This window comes from Augochlora pura, chromosome 9, assembly GCF_028453695.1.
Source record: "Augochlora pura isolate Apur16 chromosome 9, APUR_v2.2.1, whole genome shotgun sequence".
In the NCBI taxonomy this organism is placed as follows: Eukaryota; Metazoa; Arthropoda; class Insecta; order Hymenoptera; family Halictidae; genus Augochlora; species Augochlora pura.
The window spans coordinates 7,753,122-7,772,852 of record NC_135780.1 but is presented as its reverse complement, the minus strand read 5'-3'; the positions used below and the strand labels follow the sequence as shown (position 1 = coordinate 7,772,852).

Here is a 19,731-nt window from a genome sequence, read left to right as displayed (position 1 = left end):
TAGTATAACAAAACGTAAAATACTATAAAGTGTGCGAGGCAACAACGTGCACAAAGATGGCATTAACTTACAAATGCAAAAATTCAAAAAAGCTTAATTAATGGAACTTCCAATCTAAACGTAAAGAAAATTTCTAACGTTCTAATATCTTCTTTGAAAATAACGTGATTTTTCAGATGTGAAGTTTTTTCCATAAAACTTTAAATAACGAAGACTTTTAGTATTTTTACTTGTTTTGTTATTAGCAATGAAAGATATATTCTAATAAATTATATACAAATTTGAGTTGATCTCGATACATGCTTAATAAGAGAAAATATACAATTTTCACTCTTCAAAGATTATATACACGTATACAATCTTAAGGCTATATTGCTGATGAAAGTGTGCTTTCTGCAATCATTTACTTATCATTTATTGTATGCTTAATACCTAAGAGACAGCTGTTAAATTGTTAAAAGTTTTAGCGGAGCTGCAGTATATTATATGTATAATGGTGCTACAATTTGACTACATTAATGATATCTTGATGGTTCACATATAATGTAAGCGTAATACAAATGAAAAAGGTCAATTTTTGAAAATATTCTTGCATTATATAAGCGATATGTATAAAGAATGGCAAACAACAATCCAGTTTTATATATACTACAATTCATTAGAAACATTTGTATTATTCTCTAATTTGTTGAACATTTATTTTTTCATATATGGTTAATGCACATACACTATTAAATAAAGACGAAATAATTTACAGTTTTTAGTTTTATACAAAATTATTGGTTCCATATTACTAAATAGTCTAAAAGTGACATATAATCATAACATGCTCTGCAATTTTCTATTGAGAAATCAACTATTATACACATGCTACAAATAAAAGATTAAAAATTATAATCTTTTCAAATAGAAGCAATTAACGTGCATTTTATACCAGATTTTGTAAATATAAATAGGTACTTTGTTGTAAATAAAACATAATGTAGACCATTTGTATAAGCCAAACTTTAATAACAGTTTCTAATTGATTTAAAAATGCATGTTAATGGCACACATTTTATTATTTCGCTTCAATAATGTAGTAAATAGTTGATCAAGAAATAGTTTATACATGTTCAAAACAGCTTTATAATTCTATCGATAATTAGGAAATGGAACATTGTCATTACTAAAATAATATCTTTCTTGAAATATCTAAAAAGTCTAATAATACATAATAATTATATATTCATAAACCTTTAAAACCTTTACAACAATAATACCTTTATTGAAGGTTTTCAATCACATAGCAAAATATACATATATGTTTTTTAAAAGAAAATTATAACAGACATATGATGATCTATAAATAGAATAGTCTGATAATTCATAAAATATAATTCTGTATAATTTTACCATTTCTTTCTGCTTTGACAAATGCTTTTACATAACTAATCAAATGTCTGTAAAATACGAGGATATGAACAGCTAATGTTAAAAATGGTATTGGTTTAACACTGAGTTATTTTGTTGTAAATATTCAATGCTGTCCTGAACATGTAAAAAATATTTAAAATTTCAGTGTTATAAAAAAATTTAAAAAAAGTGTGTAAAATTGGGATAATACAATTAACAGTATACAATATACAAAATTGGAAAAATGATTTTTCATTTTACTTAAGACTAGTATTGTCACAAAATTATTTTTGTAAATAGAAGTTATAATATTTTTAAAAGTGGAAAGAAATTTATTAATGATACTGGGTAATACCCATATAAACTAGTTTTCTCTTGAATAAACTGACTGATATTAGTTATTGGACCTTTAAAGGTGGTTAGAGGATTTATGAAAAAACTAATGATGTAGGTATGTATACAATCAAAATATTTCTTTTTTGATTGTTTTAAAAAGTTTTTGCAGTGTTTTCATTTTTTTTACAAAAGTATGAAAGAGCTTAAAAATTGTTGAAAGCATTGCAAATGATTTTCACTACAAATGTCTTATAAACATATACAACTTAAAAATTAAACATTTAGTTTATGTATTTATAACATTTAACTAATAAAATCATCAGACATCAAGAATTGCGGTTACATATATCAATATAAATATGACAAACAAAACATATAATGTATATACATATACGGTGATACATTATCTAAAAAAATGAATAAAAAATAATCATTCGTGTGCAGATAATACAAATATCAGTTTAATTTATTAAAAAATAATATACATTAGAGTAATGTACCAAAATGGAATTTTTTTAACATGGAAAATTTTTTTAAAACTAAACTGCGTAATAAATTGTAATACACTGACTAATATGATACACAGAGTGCCTCATCTAACTCGGACATCTTCAATATCTTTATTCCTCTTGATAATATGAAAAGTAACAGAGATGATAAAGATATTTAAGATTGATGAAACATCCTGTATCTTCATATCCATAGCTCTCAATTTTTAATTTACAAATAAATTTCTATAATTGATATTTTCAAAGAATTTCTTTTGTCTATAAATGTTATATCCTATGTGTAGTTAGTCTTGAAGATAAATGTATATTAATTGAAAATTATGAATTTTGTAAAAAGCATACAAATATAATTCTAAAGCTGCCAAATTTGAACAGCACCTAAGACATTTTTCTCCTTGTATGCAAATGAATATTTGTATTTTTATAGTTATAACCATCCCACTTAAGTTTTACCCCACTTAAATAAGCTATAACCGGTTGAAATATGTAAAAATTTTACACAATGCTAACATTCTATACTATATATTACATCCAGTGTCCTTCAAAATGTAATAAGGTATAATTTTCATTACCAGATAATCAAATTACTGTACTTTTAAAATTCAATTTACAATTCTTGTAAATGAAAACATGTTGATAAGTGAACATAGTTTTCAATATAATTTATTATTACCTTTTGAAGGAAATACTTCTTAACAATGACATTCATTGTGACAGTTAGTTTCATTGGCCGTGGCACTTTAATCTTATAATCACTGCAATCTGTGTCTTTCAGACTAGATGACTTTTCAAGATGACAGCTAAATTGCGAATTACAATAGTAGTTTTATTTAGGATAGTATGTATTTATACTGATATACAACTAAAATAGAGTTTAAAATAATATATGTGAAAGTGAAGCATAAAATATTTCTATTCGTTACTAATATAAAAAATTAGATATTGTTCTGGTTCATATTTCTCATATATATCTCTAATCGCATCGTATTTACTGAAAATTTTGTTTCTTTTAAAAAAATAAAAAGATTTTAAATATTCAACAGTTTCGTGATTATATAGAATAAAGTTATCATTATGTATTTTCTTCTGTTTCTTAAAAAAAGAGCATCAATATGCCTTGTTGCTCTGATGTTACTAATTTTAATTAGGATAAAAATTATTAATTATATTTCGCTGCCTCATTTAGTCGTACTACAATGTATGCGATACGGTATGTCACAACTATTTTATTGTGTAGCACCAGTTTGCGTTGCTTATGAAGAGAAAGAATATATTTCGCTAATCGATTAAGAAATCATTTCTACATTTTCTGCTAAAGATATTTGAATATCTCTTAAAATATAACTAATTAGAACTAAACAGTTTTTATAATAAAGTTACGGAATTATGTGAGAGAAAATTAAATACAGGGTGGGGCAATAACTATTGCCACCTCAAATATCTTCGAAACTATAAGTTTCACAGAAATATTTGCTGAAACAAAATTGCACAGTACGAAGGGGGGCATCCGGTGGCGATAATAGTTTTTTTGCAGGTGGAGGTACTTCAGACATTTGAAAGTCACCTTCATTTTTTTAAATGGATTGCTCTGTTTTTGCTTATTAGTATTATCGCCTTTCTCTACTTTCTATGACCTTCAATGACCTTGTGTAATAGGTCATTGAACTCGTTTTAAGATCCTCTATCATGATACGAAAGCAAAAACAGACTGATCCATTTAAAAAAATGAAGGTGACCTTCAAATGTCTGAAGTACCTCCACCTGCAAAAAAAACTATTATCGCCACCGGATGCCCCCCTTCGTACTGTGCAATTTTGTTTCAGCAAATATTTCTGTGAAACTTATAGTTTCGAAGATACTTGAAGTGTTATTGAAGCAATAGTTATTGCCCCACCCTGTATATTGGCACTTGAATTATACAATTGATTTAAAAATGATTAATTGCGAGGCAGCTCCTTAACGGAAAACAAATTATATAATTTTCATTAATAACGATTTAAGTACAAGTACATTTTTTATGGTTTCAACATATAGTTTAGCTCTTTCGCTACAACAGGTCTCTAGAGCGACCCCCATGAATTTTCCCTTAAGTACGAAAATGCCACTATAGTAAACCACGCGCGAATAGCCAGCCCATTGTTAAAATGTAATAATATTATGTAGCAACATTTCTTTTTAATTAACACAAAAAAGTTTTATTTAAAGAAACTTTAGCAAGGAACATGTAATTATGAAATAGCTCTCTTGATAAAATCTTTAAAATGAGGAAATAAATTTTCCAGGTGCTCCATTGTGATAGCACTTTTTTGGCCAGTTCCGCTATTGCGAAAAGTTTAGGAAGGCGTATCAGAATGATATATTATCAGGTGTTTAATAAATATCGTTAATGCTTAAAAAATAATTTTAAATATGTATTAAGAAAAAATATATTATTTGATTATAAGTCATGAAAATATAAAAATGGAATGAATTTTACTATATCTTTGATTTTTACTCTATTGATATTAACCCTTTTAGTGCCGAACGACGATATATCTTGATCAGTTGAGTGAGTAGTCAGTGTTCGAAAACCGTCAACGTTTTGTTCAGTGTCAGTGGTAAAGTTAGAAGCAGAAAGTTCTGTGCATTTTGTTGCTACTATTTTATAAAAACTACACCCTGTTACGGACATGGATGACGAAGAATTAGTCCGAATTGTTGACGCGTTAGAACTCAATGAAGAATTTGTATTTTTTAGGCAAAAGAGAAGTTAGTTTTTTTGATTTTGATGATTCCTTATACTGTCATTATTTATGTGATTTTCAATTAGTATTGTAATATAATTGGCATTACATTACTCTCCCATTCTTCCCCAGTATGCTGCATTTTGAATTTTTTAATTATCATTCTTATTTTGATTTTTATGGGCTTTTTCCGAACCCTAGTAAATTCCTCAAATTCGTGCGGTTATCTTCGCATAGGCATCGGTTTTCGTTCGGCACTAAAAGGGTTAAATATCAGAGTAATAAAGAAATTATGCAGTTATAATGAGATCATATGCAAATCAAGAAAATACTTTCATACACAAGGAATAACACGTAGAATGTTTTGTTTCAAACAATATCAGATAAATATTGTTATGTACGCGAATAAATAGACGAATGATATAATATAAATTACACTAACATTTCCATTTAAAATGGAAAGAGAAACCAAGGCCTTTGTATTGTATAAAATATATACTGAAAATGTGAAAAGTGTGCGATTAGAAGTATCGTAACCATAGCTTGTTTCTTATTGAATTGGAGAACTTCGCATTTGTATTACTATACATAGAAAACATACTGCTAAATTTATGCGTTGACATCTATTGATCTGTTGGACTGTCGTTTGAAAATTGAAGAAATACAAATTGTTGTAATACCTTTACCATAGTTTGTAACATCGTTGCTTGTTTCTCTTCTAACGTGGTAACCTATTTTAAATAAAATTTATTAGTAATTAGACATTTTTTAATATCTTTTGTATATTTTTTACACATATTAGTCAGTCTTATTCAATAACAAGTTACTGCAGTATGTTAGATTCTAGTGAAAGAAATATTAATTTTATAATAAATTCTATGTTAACTATTTTAGTTGTTAGGTAAAAGTTATATTCATTAATTAATAGTCAATTAAAAGTCAGAAAAAATAGAGTAGTTATTGCAGAAAAAAGAAATAAATACATATTATAAGGATATTTCTTTTCTTTTTGTTGTACAGTTTCTGTATAATTCCTTTTATGTTGCTAATCAAATAAGTATCAATGCTAGTTAGTACCGCCCTTCAATAGTCAATACTGAATAAAGGTATAATAAAAAATTATTAGTTATTGAATGACGAAAATTCAAGTAAAATGACAAATAAATACTATTTTTTATATGCATTAAGTTTTCGAAATCATATCAACTTATGGCAATGAAATTTTTTAAAGAGTATAGCATTTAAACCTTCTGACATATACAAAAAATTTTCGTTTTAACATTTTACGATTATAGAAACAAAAGCGATCATTCTATAAGAAAAAAGAAACTTTTAAAACAATAAAAATGTTTGCAAAGTTTCATGAGATTTTGACTGAGTGTGTAAAGTAAGAAAGATGTTTAATGACAGATTTAATGATATTAAGATATTACAATAGCACTTGATTATTTTTAAATTAGTGTACTTACCCTTTCTAATAACTGATTGTACACAGCATATGGAACATAAGCAGGGTTTCCAGAAGTAGGTGATGTCTGCTCAGAATGTGGAGACATATCAGATTTCTGATTTTTGTCTTTAGATTTACTGTCATCAGGTAGTTCAGCTTCTAAGTTACTAATGGCTTCCAGAAATGTCATTCTAGAAATTTCTATTGTTGGTGGTCTGTGGAATAATTAAAAATAGTTTTAAAATGACTCGTAGGATACTTCAATATTTAGAATTGATAAGTTGTTACTATTTCTCCGAATAACTTACTTCATGACATTACGTTTTTTCTTAACTTTAGATTTATCAACTTGATCAACGTATGCAACTTTCCATCTTTCAAATCGATTCCATTTTAATTCTTCCACCTGTAAACAATTAATTTATCATTACATATATTAGACATTATATGTTTACAATTGATGAAAAAGAAAATGTATTCAATAACCCAAGGTGCTTTTCTTCTTGCTTTCGCCGTTAATCCTTCAGGTTCATCTTCATGTGATGACTCTAATACAGTGTCTATACTCTCATTTGCTACGTTATCCTCCTATTATAAATAGAGAAATATTTTATATATTTAAAAATAGTAATTAAGGCATGATTTTATAAACAAGTATAATAATTTTATATGCTTTAAGTAGATAGTGATTTCTATGTAAATACAATGAAAATCAGAAAAAAATATAAAAGCGTTTCTATATTACTTATATGTGAATAAAACGTTTAATTAAGTATACTTTTATAAACTAATCACTATAAATATTAATTTCTATGAAAATTCGCTACTCAGATTTTACTGGACTATTATATATTATTTTGTCTGTCAAAGGTTTGATGTAACTTGAAAACAAAATAGTGTAACGAACATTAACTGCTGTCATAGGGGTTGGTCCAGCAGCTCGGCGTAGTAAACGTTGAGAAGAAGGTGGACGTCGTCGAGGTGCTTTGGCTCGAGATGCTGTTAAATGTAAAAGCGGTGCCCCTTCTCCTCGTTCCACCCCATCTAACTCCTCACCCAAAGAAGTATTGGTATTTCCGTTACCACTATTGGTTTCCACGTCACCTACGAGACGTTTCAAGTTTGATATGATTGAATGTTCCCCTATAGTTTTTATATCTCCGCTACTTTCTTCTCGAGACTTCCTCCTTGATATGACTTTCTTAGTTGTTTCTACTTTTGATAGAATGATACTATAAGTATATTTACCTTCTCTTCTAATGTAATGTTATGAAAATGATTGAAACTAGTTATGTACCTGCATGTACATTTTCTACATCTAAATTTTTTCTAACGTGCGCCTTTTTACTCTTCGTCGATGGTTGAGAAAGCTTTGTGTTATTTTTGGAATCATGTTTCTGTTCATGGTCTTGTAGTTCTGACGTAGCAGTTATCACTTCAACAAAATTGTCAGGAAATAAACCCACTTTACCTTTCAGTTTTCCTATCCACCAACCCTATAAAATATTGAACATTTGTTAGAGAATGTATATGAATGTAAAAATATATGAATATCGTGTATGTATATGAATACCAACATTTATGCAATAGTACAATATTCATATAATTATACTCCACCTTATCAGAAGCATCTCTGGACAAGAGTGTTATTATTTCTCCTTCCATTAACGTTAATTCATCTTCACTAGCAGCTTCATAAGAAAACAATACTTTACAGTATTCTTTTTTGTCTTCATCTTTGTATTTGTCGGAATCTTCATAAAATGGAGGAGTTACAAAATTTGAAGGAAAAACTCCAATTTTGCCTTTAAGTCTACCTCTCCACCATCCTTTCTCTACTTCACCCAAAAATTCAATAGTGTCTTCAGGTGTCAATGTTAGTTCATCTTTGTTAGATGGCTCATAATCGAAAAGTACTTTACAAAATTTCTTTCTGGATCCTCCATTTCTCAATGTAACTTCTTCAGTTACATTATTTGGTACTTTCTCTCCTGTGCTTCTACTTGATGGAGAATCTAAAACCTACATTCAATTGAATACTAAATATTGTAAAACGATACAATATTTATAATTGATATTTTTGTTATTATCAAATAAGATATAATTAGAATAAATCATTTAACTTGTTAGAACTCAATCATTCTGGGATGAATAAAAATGACAATACTAAAATGAGTTTATTTTATGCAAAATTATTGCAAAACTATTCTTCTGTAACTTAAAAATATCCTTATCTAAGTACACAAAATTAAAATACTCACTACCCGTTTCATGTTGATGAACACTGTTTTATATTTTGTGTAAAATACGCGAATTTAATTTAAAATTGATTAATAAGATATTATAATTGTAAAAATAGTTTATAACAGAAACATTAGCACTGAATGTTAAGTTTCTTGAAAGACACAACTTGTTATTAAACCACCATCAATCGTTACCATATAATTTTTATCGATTGTTGGATTATGAATTTCTAACACGTTATATGATTCACAAATTCACACTTCTTTAAGGTGTCAAAGACAATACCTTGACAAAGTTATCAGGAAACATGCCACGTTTATCTCTCAGAGTTCCTTTCCACCAACCACCTGGAATCACTTTGATCTCTTGGATAATGTCCCCTCTTTTTATAGTTAACTCGTCAGGCTCTTGAGCTTCGTAGTTGTATTCAACAATTGCTTCCATTGTTTCTATTACCAAAGTTCTCTAATACATAAATATCACAATTCTATCTGCAAAAAATATACACAATTGAAGGAATAACAATAACTGACATTACACTGAAATTTATGAAATAGATCAAACTAGTTTGCTTTCTTTAAAAAAGAACATTTTGCTGGAGAGTCTATTTACGTGAAGAATATGATACGGAACCTCTAATCGTTTTCCTTGTAGCAGGTTCTTGCTTTTCCAGAACGAATTACTCGCCGTGAAAACACAGACTGAACACAAAATGTAGCATACGTATGAGGCGTGTCTGAAAAAGTCATTTGTCCGTCGTGCATTCTTCGTCTATCGTGACGGTATCCCGAATAATTCTGTTCATGTTACTGTAACATGTATCAAGTATGAAAAACTGCAAATTTAGGCGTATCCTGCATACAATGGACAGCTCAACGTATCTGTCATCGCGGCCATCTTGGACACCAAACCCGAATGAACTTCAAGACTTCAAGATGCAATTTGTGAGTGAGTAAAGCGCATGCTAACCTACTGGTGACTTAACGTGCGCGCGAAACGCAACTTGTGATTCATTATTCGATGGGTATAGATCATGTTAATCAGTGAATATTGTTTCGAAATATCATCTGCATACGTGGATGATTCATAACAAACGATGAATGAGATATGTAGTTTTATGAATTGTAAAGTACTAAGTTTTTTACAATATAAATTATCTACATGCTTATTCAATTTAAGAATAGAGCAAACCACAACAAAACCACGTGACCTTTGCAGTAACATGTGCAACACTATATTATGCGGTCAAGAAAAACAACTTTTAAACAGTTTAATAAAACCTTTTTTTTTAAATTTTTACTTACTAATTCATTCAGTAAGAATAAAAATGTGTCTGTTATTTGCTACATAGTTTAGAGATGCGGGTATTTAAGACATGGTTTCGCTTATAAAATTGAAGAATCGGTAATAGCTCTTACTCAGGTTTATTGCAAGCAGGTACAGTCCTGTCTGGCATAAAATGGATCAATGAGAGCTCCGTCACGTGACGAAACGCGTCGCCATTGTTATTGTGGTTTGCTCTATTCGTAATTAAATCGTAAGGTGCATGATTCTCGAAATCGACACGTGATCCATGGAATACTTTCGAGCAATGGATGACTCATTCCAATCGTCAGCTTTTATCACAAAAACCTTCACGTATAAGATATGCGCAGAGTATACAAAGTGTTCCGTATGCTCAATACGCTATGTATGCACGCCTAACGTTAAGCAGCGTTTAATGAGGTCATTTTAAAGAAACCGTTCGACGATGACGTTGGTTGTTATAATAATAACACTGGAGGTTTAGAATTAACAAACGACTATTAGTAGCTTACAAAATAAAGTGTAAACTTTTTTCATTAAATCATAGCTACTAAATTACAACATTGATAAATATGTGTTTCTAGGTAGTTATAGTAAAAACATAAGCGTATCTAAAAAAAGATAATTTTAATTGGAAAAATTGATTTTTTTCACTATTTATTTTGCAATTGGTTTGAACAGATGTGGTTTTCTTATAGCACGAAAATATTTAAAAATTTTTAAAAAATTCAGGATATTATTCCAAGTGTTCCCTTTATAGTTAATTTTTCAAAATATGGACTCTTTAAAATTGACGGAATCAAAATGATCGAAATCATATAATCGAATGAAGTTTTCCCATTTTTGACTGTAACGTCGACATATTTCATAAATAAAAATTATCCTTATTCTTCATTTGTTTGAAGTACAAAATAGTTTTAGTGTTTCTAGAACGAGATATTGTATTATCTGTCTCTTCCAGCGAAGATTAGTGTATCTTTTTAATATAACTTTCATATGTCTTTATTAAAGTGTATAAGTAAAAAACTTATTAAAATATTGACGATGAGTTTAGGAAATGATGATTTAGACTAAATACAAGCTCTGATTGCTTTGTAGAACACTGCCCTACCTTCGTTGAAATTTAGAGCAATGCTACCGAGAAAGAGAGAGCGAGAGAGAGAGAGAGAGAGAGAGAGAGAGAGAGAGAGAGAGAAGAAGCGTTTTCTTTCCCTAACGTTATTTTCCTTCAAGCATTGCTCTGGGCACTGATCTAACAAGGCAGCATATTAAAGTTACACAAGTTTTTATAAAACTCATGTGAGGAATAGTTTTTAGAAAAATATTCGGTATATTTCATTTTACTACTTATGAAAGGGGTGAAAACAGGTTGATGGTCAAAAACATGTTTTTTGAGATTTCTTATTTTCCCTCCGATATCACGTGAGACTAAGTTTCCTGAAATGAAACTGTAATAACACGCACATTCTTACAATTTTATTTTTCACTAGCGCACAATTTTACGGAACCCAACACAATAATATATAATAAAAATGATGCACAAACATTGCAGAATTTTATGTTATGTACTGTACGCACTGCTCTCTCAAATCGAACTAAATCTGTTTAACACAAAATGGAACCTCGAGGTATTAATATATCTTTGTCTAAGGGTTCCAAGTAAATTATTCAGTCGAATTGGTTTTTTTCAAGCGGTCGTGTGAGAAAGTTTGAAGCAACGACTCAAGTGTAATAAATAAGTTAGGACAGCGCGCGGACCTGTCATGTGTAAAAATGAACATTTATAACTTTGGCAATTATCAATGCTTCAACATAGTATTTATGTGCTTCTAAAGATGCCTTTCGTAGATGCTATAGAAGAAAGCTTTTGGGGTGATTCTAATATTTAAAATTAAGGATATTGTTTATAACAACTTACAAATTTCATATAATATGTTATATCGTTTTGAAATCTGTAATTCAAGTTATGATAATTTAAGAATGTTTCATTCTTAAATTTAATTTAGGAAAATTAAATACCGTAGACCTCGTGGTGCAAGCGTAATGTTTTCGCGAATGTTCGAGAAATTTTGTTTCTAAGATATCTTAAAACTTCCTGTATATTTTGCTCACACTGAATGTTTATTTACCACGGTTATCGAAACAGCGAGGCAATGAGTAAATTAAAGAAGATAACAAGCCCACCTTCCTCAATAATATTTGTGACACGACACAACTTCTAATCTGTATTATAATTATACATAAAAGCATGATCGCAGATAACTTCTTTCGACTTCTATAATATTTTCTAACTTATGGTAAAATAAGTATTAACACCTTGTATTATTTAGTTTGAGGTATTATTAATATTTCTCATTAATTGTATCAATTCTTTCAATAGGTGTGTATTGACACACCTATCCAATCACAAGCGAATGGATTTCATTTGCGATCGAGAGTTATTAGATCTTCTACAGCTAAGGATCATTTAAAGTATGTCTTACCTAATTTTTGAAAATTGTAATATAAATACTCTTGACGTAAGCGATTTTTCTTTCTTTCTTAAAAATTAAATATGAAATTAACAACACTGTTTATGACAGTATCTTTCAAAGGAAATATAAAAATGTATTATAGAAGAATCGTAAAGTAAGAAACGATAAAGTTAAGTAAGTACACGTTACACAGTGATATTTTATATGTCATTGTAATGTAATTCGTAATTTTCATTTTTTATAGTATCTACATGATTCTTTTTGATGTAAATTTCTGTCTTCCAATCCTATTTTATTCTTAACATTTTCACTTCTCTATAAGAGAATTTTTTATTGTTTGACATTCAAATTATATTCTTCTAGAGTACATTTCATTAGGTAGTATATTTCGATAACTGTTTATAATATTTAAGTCTATAATATCTATCCTTTCGCTTGTACTATCTACAATGTATATTTTATGTAAAGCTGCATTGCTATTGCGGAAAATAAAAACTTTCGTTTAGTTATATTATGGGCATATTTTTACTTGCATATTGGCGATATCTAGAAAATTTATTCCTCTGTCCATTTTTATATGAATGAACTTGGATAAGTCCAAGGTAGTCTATTGCGCCTATATCACAACAGTACCGCCACCTGTTTGTTATTTCTGAAGCGGCTTCTCCTTTGGATAATTAACCATCGAGTTGCGATAACCGGCTTATTATGAACCGAAACATTTAAATTGTTTTACTACTCAATTTCTAAAAATTATATGGAATAAATTAATGTTACACTAGATGCTACAGGAAAACTAATAGGTCTATAAGAAATAACTCTTTTTGATCTTCTACGCCAGACTTCGTGGTCTTATAAAGCTTAATCGTGCTCTACTGCAGCAGCTGGTTAATTGCGTTTTTAAATAGAATTCGTACCATTTTTAAAATTATTATATACAATACAATTTTTTACTAATACAGGCTTGGATAATTTCATTCATTAATTAGAATAGAGGGATATAAAATAAATAGTGTGAGGGTTTATTATAAATTTTATTATATTTAAATACATTACTTCACCAATTTTTTAAAATCAGATTATACAAATTTTATTTACAATTGTCAATTACAGTTAGAACTTATTTACAATAATTTGCATAACATATTTTAAGGTAAATCATATTTACTTATTTCAAATAAGTAATGTTTATTACATTCTATTTGTATATATACACGGTGTTCCACTTTAAACAAAGTTTCGTACGAAACATTTTTTCAAATAACAAATAGTACAGGAGATAATCGCATATAGTTATTAAAATGGAACATCCTGTATATCGTTTTTGTTAAGGTTTCGAAATCAAATTTTTGAAATTTCATTTCAGTTTTATAATTATCATAATGTTTTCTTAATGCAAAAGATATAAAAACGTAGGACTTTAAGAACACGTTAGAATAACTTGATATTCGAAAAACTTATTAAAATGTTAGGATTATGTGGTGAGAATGGGATTCTATTACAAATTTTGATATGCTGGAGACTAATATTAATTGATAATTATTAGACCATTAGTGGTTATACTAATTCACACATTTATGCGTTATGGTATAAAAATCAGTACTACAGAAATCGTTTACCTGTGTGTATAGGTTTAGTTGTTTAAACATGAAATACACGTTTCATTAAACTTTTCGTAACTGTTCAATTTGTTGCGTTTTAATGCAAATGTGTAAGTACCCAAAGTTAACGAATGTATTAGTTTGATAAAAAACTATATTTAAATGTGAGGTGATAATTTTATCTTACTTTATATTTTAAATACGAATGTTTAATCCAACAACAATTAATTTCTAAATAATGATACGTTCGTACAATAAATACAATTTTGTATGCTATACTAACAGAATATATTACTACGCTATGTATAAAAGTTGGCACCCAGAACATTAATAAATTTAGCTATTATGTTGATGATACAATAACTATAAGCTTGTGTTTATCATTGATAAAAAGAATAAGGCGTGTTTGATTTCCATACAGTGTTCTTTTTATCTGGAAATTTGGAATATCTCGAAAATTATGAAAGATAGTAAAAATGTTTTTACAAAAGTTGTTGGATTGGCTGGGGCAGATTATGTAGTTTTAACAGTTCTTACGTAGGTGTAGTAATGATCGAGATTTTAAGATCCAGTTTATTTTTAAAAATGAAATACTTTATTCCTTTATTTATATTCTGTTACGTTTTCTCGGATAAATTCAACGACATATTACTTGTTATTTTTCCGAGCGGTAAAGTGTAACATTACATACCATTAATTTATGACTGTACCGCTCGGAATGATAAAAAATAGTATATCGTTGAATTTGTCTCTGGAAATGTTTAAAGATTAGAATTAAAGAAACATACTGTTCCATTTAATAAAATTAACTTGATCTTGAAGTTTCTGACACTTTTGTCAGAACATTTCTTTGCTATCTTTCGCAGCTTCTGAAATAATATAGATTTCCAGATAAAACGGATACTTTGTATATGTATATGGTTAATTGCGTTTATCTCTAAAAATGAAATTCTCAATTCATGTTTGCTATAATTATATTTAATATTGTATTAAATATGTTAAATAATAACATTCCTGAACGTAATTCATGTTGCATATAGGCACTTTGTTATAGCCTTATGTTCATTAGCAAAGACACTCCATTTCTACTAATAATCATTTCACACATGCTTTTTTGCATAATAAGTCTTTAGTTTTAAGAAATATGCTACAAATATTATATATGATATGTTTTTTGTTGATACAATTTTTAATCATATCTCATTTAATAATTCCAACAAATGCATTAAGTACTATAAAGGCATAAAAATGTTTGATATCTAAGTATTGCATTCGACATGCAGAAATAAAGGAATAAATACTTTTCTAATCTCATTTGTGAAATTTTTAAATCGCATCTTAGGCTCTTGTAAGTAACATCTCTAAACTAACGATACATTTATTAATATTTTAAATTAGGCAATTTTTGAATAATTGTATGTATATGTAGTTCTTTGAAAATGTACGTAGGCGTTTTGATATAATAAATATTGTATCACAAATATAATAAAATTTAGTTATTCTAAAACGTAATATACAAATTTATATTATACAATGTGCCTCACGTAAGTATCACTATAGAGATTTCAGAACTAAATTAAACTGTATTTATATGCATATATTATAATTTTGGCCGGTTTATATTTTTTAGGGTACAAATATTGCTTTTGATTTTATGAAAAAAGTGTATGTAAAGTATTAAAAAATACATATCATCGTGATTTCTATAATGAATAAGAGTAAAAATGTTCTTGTATTAAGCATTTCTTGGAATACTCTCAACTCTCCTATTAGTTAGCTATTTTGTCAAATTTTGCATAGTTTATTATAACAGATTATACTCTAATCGAATTATATATATATATATAGTTTGGTTTAAAACGTCTACACATATTACATATATTCTGGTAGATATACCAGACCAGTCCCGAACATGATAAATATAGTTCATTCCATTTCTATCAAACAATTTTAGAAAAATTATACTAGGACCTAAAATTAAGTGATATTACTTACGTAGGACACATTGTATATGACTTTATTGAATTTGTAATCATATTTTTATATTTTACTATTCAATGTTAACTGTTATTAAAGTGATTGTTTTTTTATAAAAACAAATATGTACTCTGCTTCAATGTTTTGATTACAAAAATATGAACTGATTGTGATTAAAAAATATTCACATTATGCGTAACAAGTTTTGTAAGCACTAATTAATTTCCATTTCTGTATCAATTTCACTAATTAATGTTGATAAGTAATTTATATAAATTGCAATGTTAAAAAATACAAAACACACATATTCAAAATAAGTACGTTTGTTTCAAATTAAGCTTTAAACTAGAAGTATACTCTTATAATTGAAGAGAAAGAGTATTGCTATGTTGTGTGAAAAAATAAAATGAGGAATGGATAATCTAAGAGGGTCTACTTATAACTAAAAAAAATTTTACGCTACAAGTATTTGATGTAAATGCTACTAATTGTTATGACCAATAAACCATTGAAAAATTAATGAATTAATTTAGTAAATTAATTTCTAATCAGACTATAAATTGAAATGGGAACAAATAAATAAAGCTCTATTCTAGAACATTATGTTACTTATGCAAAGTGAATTTGTTTTTTCATTATTCATCAATCAGTTGATATTTTACTACAGTGAATAATGCGATTTAAACAGTTTGTTTGATATAATAAATACTCTAAGGTCACATTAAATTTGTGTATACTACTTTAAAATCTGTCAAAGTATTTAAAAAGGTCTACGTAACAATTGCTTAATAATATTAAGACCTAAATCCTATTCATGATAAATAAAAATTCTATTAGTCTACTGTCGATAAAAATATTACAGCTTTGTTCATTGTATAGTTTGTTTTCAGTGAAAGTAGTCTTAACTGCATGAACAGATTGAATTAAATTAGTGACTACTCTACACTTGAATGCTGACATTATTTAAAAAATCAAGAAGCTAATTTTTATCTTTGAATAAAATTCACTTGATATTATTTAATCACCCTGTAAATTTTTATAAGAAAAATCAAGTGAAATATTTTCTATTAATCTGTAAGACACAATTCTTAGGCATTGGAATTGTTTAAATTTTACAATATGGCACAAATGCATAATCCTATACATATCATCCCTAACATATATGCCAAATCCCTTTTAATACTAGGATCTCTTTTCGTTGAGCCTGGAAGATTATATATATTTTTCCACTTAACTGCCCATAAAGGAATACCAACATGCAGAATATCTGGGATCATGAATCCTAGATCTCGCACCACCTATTAAACATAAATCATTATCTAAGTATTCAAATATCTAGTTTGTACTCAGTATTTGAAGACATTTCTGATTAATATTCTACATATTGGGAGTTAAATATTTATCAAAATTCCTTTATTACATCATAAAAAGTGTAGCGGAGACTTAATTAATTAAAAATATTAATCATGATAAAAACTGATTAATCTTGTGGTTAAAAGTTAATATTTTAATGAATGAAATCAACACTGAATAGATTAAATGAAATGAAATAAAATTTCTTCTGGATTCAATTTATTCAGTTCTCACTAATTGCAGAAATTATATTAATTTTGAAATGTCTTCATTATTACACTGATTAGGACTTTGTAATCAGTGTACATTATAAAGAGTAATACCTGATGCGCATAGCCTTCTCCTCTAACAACATTAGCAACAAATTGATCCCAACCACCTGCTACAATATGTAGAATAGCTATTGCAGCAATGCCAAAGGCTTTTCTATGTGTGATTGGATTCTTAGTATCTGCCAAATGTATAACCAGGATTGTAGATACCAGTTCGGTGATGGAGAAAAATAACTGATGGTACCACTGAGAATAAAATTCATCGTTCCAATAATTCATATAAACCCACCAAGTATAGTAGTGAGAGAAAATAGCAGTGGAAAAAAGTATCGTCATGCTAAATCTGAGACGATTTTGAAATGCTAGCCATGTTAAATGTTTCACTGTTTCGTAAAACAGGATTATTCCTATTACAATTGTTATCCATATTTTTAGAGTATTTGTAGTGGCATTGAAATACATGTGTTTATAAGAAGCAATGCCAGATTCATATGATCCTGAAAATTAAAATATCTTTAATACATTTTACAAGTATCTTTTATTAATAAAATTCATTTACCTTTGAACACTGTATCCCAACATGAACATGAACAATATTGTTTGTCCACATCTCGTGAGTATTCTTGCCAAAAGTAATACAAAAATGTGATATGCAATGGTGGTATCGTTAATGGTGCTAATACTCCTATTATTTTAGAACTACAAGTTGCAAAGTTTGCGTACAGCAAACGTTTAATCATTTTAGAGAAACCCATATGTACAAACTGTTCTATTTACATTGAAATTCAGATTGTATTTTATATATTAATATTTTCTCTGGCAATCACTTTTCAATAAGTTTGATATTAATGATAAGGCTTAGATTAATATCAATGAATTACATAATCCATGCATTGTCAAAAATTTAAACTTTATCAAATGTAACAACATGATAAGAATGATATGGTTGTTTTTTTCATTTGTTATTAAAATTATTAACTTAATTTATTTAATTTAAGTTTTTTTTGATGGTCGGTAAACATGAGCCCTTGAACATAGCCCTTTTCTTATATATAAATTAAACTTCTTCTTTTATTTTATTAATTAAATTCCACTAAAAAATATGTATTAAAGTTTGTCTTTCTTTGTTCATTGTTGTAAAACACTAGTTTTAAAATACAAGATGATTTTGTTTATAGTATGTTATTGAACAATTTAATTTGTCATAAAGAATCTTACTATATCATTTAAATTATTTTTCATTGAATAGTTTATTTGATTAATATGCTTAAATGCCAAAATTAATATATCAAGGTGATATTGGAACTCTTGCAGCACATCATTTTGTGATTCTATCACAATGTTTCTATCACTCTCACTGAATAATAATTTCTTTTAAATATATTTCATTGAGAACTTATGTATTCTTTGTTGACTTAAGTTTCCCTGCCATCATACTCATAATACTGTTGTTTATTTTGAAATAACTTTTTATTCAATTGTGAATTATTTATTAATGAATTGTGTACTATATAACTGGTAGAATATTTCAGTATATATATCAGTATATATAATTATATTTCACAGTCAGTCTTAGATGAATCAATGTTTTATTAAAATATGAAATACTGGATCATCACCACTTTGTTATAATGATAATATTCTTCTGTAGGAATGAATTTTACTTTAAATTTTGTGGCACTTTTGTTTCTGTAGATGTTTCTTTGTAAAAATTTCTTTTTATATTCACATGACAATGAGTAAAAATACTTAAATTGGCACAAATGTTGTTGAGGATGCGGTACAAAATAATGGATCTATTCTCGGTCTCCATGGGTCTTACAAGACTGTCGGCTTTGCCTCTTCCATGATGAGTTCTCGCGCATGCGTAAACCATGTTCCTAATTCGGTAACCACGTGCAGTTCCATTTTTATGAATTATGAAATATCTTTTTTATTCCAAAAATTATTCAAAGAATTATTTATTTGGTTATGTTAAATGTTGTTTAAGTATTTTTACCATAAGATTAAAGTACTTAAAATATTTTTTCAAATAATATTCTCTTTTTATTTCCGTATCATATATATCCTTGTTTTTAAAAAAACCTGACAA

General features: G+C 27.9%; 2 protein-coding genes across 5 annotated transcripts; both read right to left on the bottom strand.

Moving 5' to 3' along the window:
• Nucleotides 1–2,170: 2,170 nt before the first annotated feature.
• On the bottom strand, nt 2,171–9,584 carry LOC144474702 (uncharacterized). 4 transcript variants are annotated; one of them, XM_078189851.1, is made up of 9 exons: nt 9,291–9,584; nt 8,943–9,148; nt 8,031–8,435; nt 7,711–7,909; nt 7,321–7,628; nt 6,900–7,001; nt 6,722–6,819; nt 6,433–6,628; nt 2,171–5,694 (listed from the first exon to the last, which is right to left on the bottom strand). In XM_078189851.1, the coding sequence occupies exons 2-9, from the start codon at nt 9,099–9,101 to the stop codon at nt 5,587–5,589; spliced, it is 1,575 nt and encodes a 524-aa protein (XP_078045977.1). In that variant the 5' UTR covers nt 9,102–9,148; nt 9,291–9,584; the 3' UTR covers nt 2,171–5,586. The 4 variants fall into 4 exon arrangements, with proteins under 4 accessions (XP_078045977.1, XP_078045979.1, XP_078045978.1 ...); XM_078189853.1 differs by having other exon boundaries at nt 7,321–7,625; XM_078189852.1 differs by having other exon boundaries at nt 8,943–9,144.
• A 3,887-nt stretch (nt 9,585–13,471) lies between these two features.
• LOC144475086 (uncharacterized) lies at nt 13,472–19,473 on the bottom strand. The gene is made up of 3 exons (XM_078190657.1): nt 18,199–19,473; nt 17,691–18,136; nt 13,472–17,312 (listed from the first exon to the last, which is right to left on the bottom strand). Exons 1-3 carry the CDS (start codon nt 18,392–18,394, stop codon nt 17,127–17,129), a joined length of 828 nt encoding a protein of 275 aa, XP_078046783.1. The 5' UTR covers nt 18,395–19,473; the 3' UTR covers nt 13,472–17,126.
• Between the last annotated feature and the right edge of the window lie 258 nt (nt 19,474–19,731).